This window comes from Crocuta crocuta, unplaced genomic scaffold, assembly GCF_008692635.1.
Source record: "Crocuta crocuta isolate KB4526 unplaced genomic scaffold, BGI_CrCroc_1.0 scaffold266, whole genome shotgun sequence".
NCBI lineage: Eukaryota > Metazoa > Chordata > Mammalia > Carnivora > Hyaenidae > Crocuta > Crocuta crocuta.
Genome location: NW_027531005.1, coordinates 6,971,250 through 6,979,615, shown reverse-complemented (window position 1 = coordinate 6,979,615; position 8,366 = coordinate 6,971,250). Strand labels below are relative to the sequence as shown.

General features: G+C 50.2%; 1 protein-coding gene across 4 annotated transcripts in view; it reads left to right on the top strand.

Annotated features, from left to right (window-relative positions):
* Window positions 1–202: 202 nt before the first annotated feature.
* Window positions 203–8,366, top strand: part of CCDC136 (coiled-coil domain containing 136) — a 26,768-nt gene continuing 18,604 nt past the window's right edge. The window contains exons 1-4 of one of the 4 annotated variants that reach the window (XM_077770764.1): window positions 203–296; window positions 2,130–2,378; window positions 2,455–2,529; window positions 6,574–6,891. In XM_077770764.1, the coding sequence (XP_077626890.1) occupies window positions 221–296; window positions 2,130–2,378; window positions 2,455–2,529; window positions 6,574–6,891 (718 nt within the window). In that variant the 5' untranslated portion in view covers window positions 203–220. Of the gene's footprint in view, window positions 297–2,129; window positions 2,379–2,454; window positions 2,530–5,324; window positions 5,449–6,573; window positions 6,892–8,366 lie in introns of those variants that run through there. The other 3 variants (XM_077770763.1, XM_077770761.1, XM_077770762.1) reach the window with 3 other exon arrangements.

The following is an 8,366-nucleotide window of genomic DNA, read 5'->3' as shown; positions in this document are numbered from 1 at the left end:
GCGCGAGGGGCGGCTGAGGGAGGGGAGTCGCAGCCTGGGCCAAGTGAGCCAAGCACTTCCACCGGGATTAAAAATTCCAGGGCTCCATAGGGCTGGAAGGCACGTCCCCTTCTCTCTGCCCTGCACCCCAGTCCCAGCCCCCCCTTCCCCCCAGCATTCCACAGTACCTCCTCTCTCCCTGCTTACAGGACCCACAGTGACCACTTTAGGCTCCTATGAGATGTCTGAGGGTTGTGAGAGGAAGAAAGGCCAACGCTGGGGGTCCCTGGAGCGGAGGGGGATGCAAGCTATGGAGGGTGAGTTTCCCCAAAAAGCTTTCTTTCTCTCCCCTCAGCCAATGCCCCTTCCCTCCTCCTCCTCCCATCTGGCCCCCAGAACTCTGAGCCAGGACAGAGCCCTTCCTCCAGCTCACCTGAGCCCCCCTCTACCCTTCAGGTCTGAGTCTGACCCCTTCTCGGGGTCAGGCTTTGAGGGAGGCTCTGGGTGCTTTCCCTTTGGGGCGCTAATCACCAGCTAACCAGGTTGTGTGTCCCCCTGGGGTTGGGGGTGGTGGCGCTGCCAGACAGAGAAAGAGGCCTCGTTGGGCAGCTTTGAAGTAGCCTTTCAGCAGGGGGGGTTGTTCTCACTGCCACCCGACCCAGATCCCAAGCTGTCTCATATTTTTGAAAAGCGGGGAAGTGAGCATGTGAAGTCAGCATTGTCTTTCTGGTGCCATCACCACTAACTTTGAATGTAAGCCTTGTGGCTTTGGTCCTCTAGCATCCCTTACCGCCTGAAAGAATTGCCTGGAAGGGGGCAGGTGAGAAGGCCAACTTCCCAGCACCCACATAGCCCCACCGCGCCCACGTGACTTGGCATTTGCTGCCAACACCAGGCCCCTGGAAGGATGCTGTTCCATTTTCCAGGACTTCCTGTGAAGTATCCCCAGGCCCCTACGCACGCTGCGTGGGCAACCCTGCTCCCCTAAAGGTGACAGATGATGCAAGGGGTTCCAGATGAACCTTAGGCTGCTGTTGTAGGTCAGGCCAGGGATCCAGAATTTTAAAACAAAGCAAATAATCAGAATCCAGACCAAATTTTTGCTATTTCAAGGAACTGCATTGCAGCAAAAGAGAGGGTACTCGCCAACCAGAGCTGTGGACCAGTACATCCCAGTTTCTTAGTGCATTAAAATGGCAGGCTTTCTTTTACACACATGTACAACCTCAGACCTCCCCTGAAGGCTGCCCTATGGTCAGTAGGGGAGGAGGACACTTAACAGCACCTGGGGAGGGGGGGTCCTTGCAGAAAATGCTCTGACACTCAGCAGAGAAAAGGAAGGTGGACGTTGCAGAAAATTTCAAAAAGGCTTTATGATAGAATACATTTGAAAGGGCCCCGGTGTTTGTCAAGTAAAACATTCAGAATCATTTCATCCAGATGTTTTCTATCTACCTACTGACGGGCAGCACTTTCTTACTATGAAAAAGCTAATTTCTTCCAAGCCACCTGGGTACTTTTTTAACTGGACAGACCCCCAAACTAACTCCTGGCCCATTCAGCCTAAAGACACACCCAGTGTCTGAATCCTTTCTTCTTCTTTTTTAAAATGTTTGTTTATTTTTGAGAGGAGGAGGGGCAGAGAAAGAGGGAGACAGAGAATCCCAAGCAGGTTCCGCGCTGTCAGCACTGAGCCCAGCTTGGAGCTCAGACTTATGAGTTGTGAGGTCATGACCTGAGCCAAACCGAGAGTTGGATGCTTAACCAACTGAGCCATCCAGGCGCCCTGAATCCTTTCTTGAGTACTTGTCCCATGGAGACCACTAGGTCTGGAAGAAGCAGGTGTCCTTGTACAAGCTCATATGGCTGCCAGCACCCAGCTGCTCAGTTTGCCCAAAGACAGTAATAGGAGGGCACCTGGTACAAGGTTGGTCCAGAAGGGGCCTGGGTGGGGGATGGGCTACCTCCAAATTTGACCCTTACACCTGAGGACTCATCATGAGTGCAGGTCGTGCCCAGGAGCTCCTTGGGGGACAGCAGGTGGCACTATGATACCATCGCTGCCCTGGGACATTGAGCTTGAGGGCCTTCGAAAGGCCCTGGAAAGGAAGCTGACTCTGACCCCCTGGTGGGATGGGTTTCTCTCCTAGGGGAAGTGTTACTCCCAGCCCTCTATGAGGAGGAAGAGGAAGAGGAGGAAGAAGAGGCAGAAGAAGAGGAAGAGCAAGTGCAGAAAGGTGGCAGTGTGGGCTCCTTGTCGGCCAGCAAGCACCGAGGGCTGAGCCTCACAGAGACGGAGCTGGAGGAGCTGAGGGCTCAGGTGCTACAGCTGGTAGCAGAGCTGGAGGAGACCCGGGAGCTGGCGGGGCAGCACGAAGATGACTCCCTGGAGCTGCAGGGTGAGTGTCCCGGATGGGGCCCGAGGGCCCGGGCTGCTGGAGCCCACGATCACGTCTGCTCCCCCTCTCACTGCAGGGCTCCTGGAGGATGAACGGCTGGCCAGTGCCCAGCAGGCGGAGGTGTTCACCAAGCAGATCCAGCAGCTCCAAGGTAACGCCCAGCGCCTGGGCTGGAGGGCGGGTGGCCATCCACCTGCGGGGTTGGCCGAAGCAGCAGCCAAATAGGAGCTGATTCAGTACTTCTTCCTCATTTCCCCCTTACTAGTCTCACCTTGTTCTCCTCTCTCCATTCTCTTCTTTACCTAATTGCCGTTCTTCTTGGCATCTCTACTTGGCTCTGCTGCCCTTCTCTGCCCTTTCTTGCCCTCCCACTTCACTCTCTGGCTAACACTCTCCCTTTTCCCTCCTCCAGACTCCTCTCTTCACACCTGTATCCCTTTTACTTTGCTCTGCAGGTCTGGGGGTAGGTAATCAGGGCTGAATTCCAAAACAGACTGCTTTTCCCTGTGCCTCAAAGGACACCATGGGAAGAGCAGTGAGCCAATGAGAAGTGACTGGAAGGGACTCTGCATCTTTTCAGGGAAGCAGACGAGAAGGCTTCTCTTGCTTCCCAGGACCAGAGCTTGTGGCCCCAGATCCCTTTCTTCTAACACCCACACTCCTTTGTTTCTGGGAAGCAGCAAGGCAGGTGTCCCACATTCCATTGCATCACCAAATAAAGGAGCAGCTTTTGGTATTTCTGTGGGCTTCCAGAAGGTTTAGGGGAGCTGCCCTAGAAACCAGCAGGGACTCTCCAGGGAGAACTGAAATCAAACCAAAGAAAAATATAAATGGAGAAAAAAGGAAGGCCGGAAAAGCAGGCCTGAAGAGCAGCAAGCAACGGTGGAGGAAGGGGAGGAAAAAGAGAAGGAAAGATAGGAGCCAAGGTAGACGCAGGAGAAGTGGACAATGAATGGGGAGAAGGCAAGGGAGAGAAATGGCAGGCGATGCATTGCACGGGGAAAAGAATGTGAGCATTGGTCTCGGAAAACCTAGATTCTTGGGTCCAGTTGTGCCATGTCATAAGCTTTGGGGACTTGGCAAATCACTTTTATCTTTCTGAGACTCAGTTCCTTATCAGTAAAATGAGGCTATTTTATTTGTTTATCATGCATTTATTGAGTGCGTGTATACTTGGAGGGCAAGCTATGGACAAGACAGACCAGATCCCTGCCCTAATGAAGAGTACATTCTAATGGGGGAGAAGCAGAAAATAAACAATATAAGTTCAGGTAGGGCAATAAATGCTATGAAGACAATGTAACAATATGATAGAGGGGTGTCTGGGTGGCTCAGGTTGGTTGTGCGTCCAGCTCTCTCGATTTCTGCCCAGGTCAGGATCTCATGGTTTGCCTCGGTTCGAGTCCTACATTGGGCTCCATGCGGGTGGCATGGGGCCTGCTTGGGATTCTCACTCTCCCTCTCTCTGCCCTTCACCCAATTGTTCTGTTTCTTTCTCTCAAAATAAAAACAAACAAACCCTTTAAAAACAATATGGTATAGAGAGATGGGTGAGTTGGGAATTTTATTGTATTTTATTTTTATTTGAGAGAGAGAGAGAAAGAGAATGCAAGCAGGTGTGAGGGGCAGAGAGAGAAAGAGAGAATCTTAAGGTCCGTGATCAATGTGAAGCCCGACGAGGGGCTCAATCCCATGACCCTGGGATCATGCCCTGAGTCAAAATCCAGAGTAGGGGGCTCAACTGACTGAGCCACCCAGGCACCCTGTGGAATTTATTTAATAGGTCAGTTAGAAAAGGCCTCTTTGAGAAGATGACATTTGAGCTATGACCCAAATAATGAGAAAGATCTGGGGGAAGAGCATACCAGGCAGAAGGAATAGCAACTGTAAAAGCTCAAGGGCAGGAATGAGCTTCATGTGTTTGAAGGACAGAACAACAGTCCCCGTGGCTGAAGCAGACTGCATGTGGAGGACCCTGGTAAGAGAGAGTTCTGAGAGGCAGGCCAAGGCCAGATTACAAAGGGCCTTGGAGGCCATCTGAGAGGTTTCATTTTAAGTACTGTATAGTAAAAAGACACGGGAGAGTCTTATATTGAAGGTGGTGGAGCTCTCAGGACTTCTGATGAATTGGATGGGGTGGAGCATGGGGATGGGGTTGGGAATAGGAGAGACCTGAAAGATGACTTTGCCTTAAGAAACTGGTTGGACAGTGCTATCATTTACTGGGATGGGGAAGACTTGGCAAAGAACAAGTTTCAGGGCCAGGGGAACCATTTAAGACATGTTTTTATATGTTGAGTTTGAAATGGCTCTTGATATCTAAATAAATATGTTGGATATATGAATCTGGAACCAGGGGGGAAATCAAGGCTGGAGATATAAATTTGGGAGTCATTAGCATATAGATGGCATTTGAATCCCTAAGCGATCACTAAGAAATGAGATGGAGAGATAAAGGAAGAAGAGGAAAAGGCCCAGTCCCAGGGATAGTCCAGTCTTTAAAGGTCCAGTAGAGGAGATATGAACAAAAATGACTGAGGAGGAACTACAGGTTCATGCCCTGGACCCCACGAGCAGAAAGTGTTTCAAAGAGATAATAATTAACTGTGTCGAAAGTTTGGTTTGTTTGTTTGAGGACCCACTACACTAGATTAGTTTGTACGATGAAGGAAGCAATCCAGTAGAGGAGGAAAAGGCCTTTGCTTGGAGAAGGGATATTCTTCCTTCAAAATAGGGTAGTCAGTAGAGGTGCAGGTAGGCAACAACTTGGGGAAACAGAAACCCACTCAGTAGGGTTGTTTCTACTGGGCATGAGATTATGCTCCAGCAAGCCAGGGGCAACATGTCTGAGGCAGACGCTCAAGCTCCCCCACGGGAGGAAATAAAGACTGTCCTTGCGCACGCGCGCTGCCCGTTTCCGCCAAGAGGGGGCGCGCGCGGCCTCAGAGGTAGCTGGTGTTGAGAGGCCGTTCCGGCCGCCACAGCCCCACGGGGGCCGGGACCGGCCGGCGGCGGGAGGCCCCCCAGGGAGACCTCTTGCGGGGGGCCGATGAGATGGAGGCAATAACCAGTAAGTAGGAACCCACTTTTTTGCCCCGCAGCCCAATTCCCAGACCCTCGGCTTCGCCCCGACGGTCCCAGGCCCCCTGGCAACCGGCGCTCCCTCTTTGGAAACCCTGTCCGACCCTTCCAACTCCCAACCAGGGTCCGCCCCGCCCAGCTTTTGGATAAGCTCCTCCCCCCTTAGGCTTGGAAGCCCCGCCTCTCCACCCTGGAGGGGCTCTGCCCCTTTGTGCTCGGAGCTTTTTGGCTGAGGGAAACCTTCCTCCATACTCCAGTGGCTCCGAGAAAGCCTTTTTGTTTTTCTGTTTTTTGAAGGACCAGACCCCAGAGGGTTACCTAAGGGAAATTTGAACCCTAACATCAAGGATGTAGTGGGGAAGTGAAGGTCATAGCCATATTTGGCTATCATGTGATGAGCCTGCATTTTAATTTCATCTGTGAACTCTATACATTGTTTGGGGGCCAGTACTTACGACAGGCAGTTCGTGGGCGCTCCAAGGCTCTGTAATATCTAAGGTAGCAGACTGAATAGATGAGAATAATTGTGTAAAATTTTTTAGACAGGAAATTTATGGAAAGACTCAGTGCATCCATAAAATACTGTAAATTAGTTTTGGTCTACAACGTAGATACACCTAATACTTTTTGTTTGCAATAGCCTAAGGTGTTGCTTTGGTGCCAGGCCTCAAAATCTACTTTTCTTTCTTTCTTTCTTTTTATTGTTTTTATTTATTTTTGAGAAAGAGAAAAAGCGGGGTAGGGGCAGAAAGAGAGGGAGACACAGAATCGGAAGCAGGCTCCAGGCTCTGAGCCGTCAGCACTGAGCCCAATGTGGGCTCGAAATCACGAACCGTGAGACCATGACCTGGGCTGAAGTCGAAAGCTTAACAGACTGAGCCACCCAGGTGTCCCTCAAAATCTACTTTTCTACTGCACCTTACTACATGGATTCAGTCCTCTCAGCTTTCCCTCTATTCCATATCAGATGAAGCTATACTTCTCTAATGCGGTAGAGAGTAGGTTGCCAGTAGTTTCCAGATCATAAATAAGTCTGCCTTTAACTTTTTGAATCTAGAACATGGTAGATGAGTTCACTTATCCTCTTGACCATCCCAACCTTTGGACTTTGCAGGTGAGCTGCGGTCTCTGCGAGAGGAGATTTCCCTGTTAGAGCGTGAGAAAGAAAGTGAACTTAAGGAAATAGAACAGGAGTTGCACTTAGCCCAGGCTGAGATCCATAATCTCCGGCAAGCAGCAGAGGATTCCGCGACTGAACATGAGAGTGACATAGCATCCCTGCAGGAGGATCTCTGCCGGATGCAGAACGAACTCGATGACATGGAGCGCATTCGGGGAGAGTATGAAATGGAGATCACCTCCCTCCGTGCAGAATTGGAAATGAAGAGCTCTGAACCATCCAGTAGTCTCTCAGATTTCTCTGGGATGCAAGGTATGAGAGGGCAAACCTTCCTTATCCGTCAGGAAAGTCAAGCAGAGGGAGTTAGTATGCAAGAAGGTGGTGGAAGGTGACCATGAATTGGGAACCTCTGGAAAAGATCTCCAGGTTATATTTAAGACTGTAAGGGAGAAAAACTTACCCAGATGTCATATAACCAGTCAGTGGTGGTATCAGAAATGGCACGATGGGGGTGTACCCTGAGAATTCTTTCTCAGAGAGACCTTGGATGTTTGTTGCTGTGACTATGGGAAGGCGCTTCTGGAGAAAGTTTCCAATTCCAGGATGGGAGGATGAGGGGCCTGTCACCTTGGAACCTTCTGCTCTGGCGTCGTGGTTATTTGCCTGGACTGCTTTATGGGGGGGCCTCCAGTCCTGCTCCCAGGTCCTAGAATGCTAATTTTAGGCTCCTTTAGCCCTGTCCAATGTAGAAGCTTTAGGGGACAACAAATCAGAGCACAAGACAGCTGGAGAGGAAAAGAGGTTATTTCCAGTAATACATGAGGTACTAAAAAGCTTAGAGCTCTGCTTTCAGACAATGAGTCTCCCAGCTAGTTGCTAGGATTCATGACATCAGAGAATTTGCCTTTATTCTGAGGCTAGATTTATGATCTGGGTATAATGGGAGGCCATGTATTAGGCCAGGTCAAACAGAGGCAGTCAGCAAGGAATCAAAGAACTGCAAGTTTTCCCAGCTGTAACAAGCTTCTCAGAAGAGCCTGTGGGCTGGTGGTGCCAGGAATGGGAGGCCAGCACAGTGGGAAGGCTTGGGTCAAAGTTCAACAGAGCTGAATTCAGAATCTCAGTTCTGCTAATTAGCGGGATGAACTTGGCTTGGTTATTACTCTCTGACCCTTAGTTTCTGGATCTGTAAAAATTGGTTAATAAAACTTTACAGCCAGAGGGGATCCTGGAACAGGGAAAGGACCTTAGGGCAAATGGAGGGAAATCTGTTGAGTTTCAGTAAGGTATAAATGTTTTTTTTTTTAACTTTTTAAATGTTTTATTTATTTCTGAGAGAGAGAGAGAGAGAGAGACAGCGTGAGCAGGGGAGGGGAAGGGAGAGAGGGAGACACAGAATCTGAAACAGGCTCCAGGCTCCGAGCTGTCAGCACAGAGCCCGACGCGGGGCTCAAACCCGCGAGCCGTGAGATCATGACCTGAGCCAAAGTCAGACGCTTAACCGACTGAGCCACCCAGGCGCCCCAATAAGGTATAAATGTTGATGCCTTCGTTGGGACAAGCGTACTGTGGTAAGATGCTGACATTAGGGGGAATGAGGTGAGAACTCTCCCAGGGAATTTGGCACTATATTTGCAATTTTTCTGTAAATCTAAAGCTATTGTAAAACTAAAAGTTTATTTAGGGGTGCCTGGGTGGCTAAGTCAGTTAAGCTTTTGACTCTCGATTTTGGCTTAGGCCATGATCTCATGGTTCATGAGTTAGAGCCCCCCCTCCCCCCCCCCCCC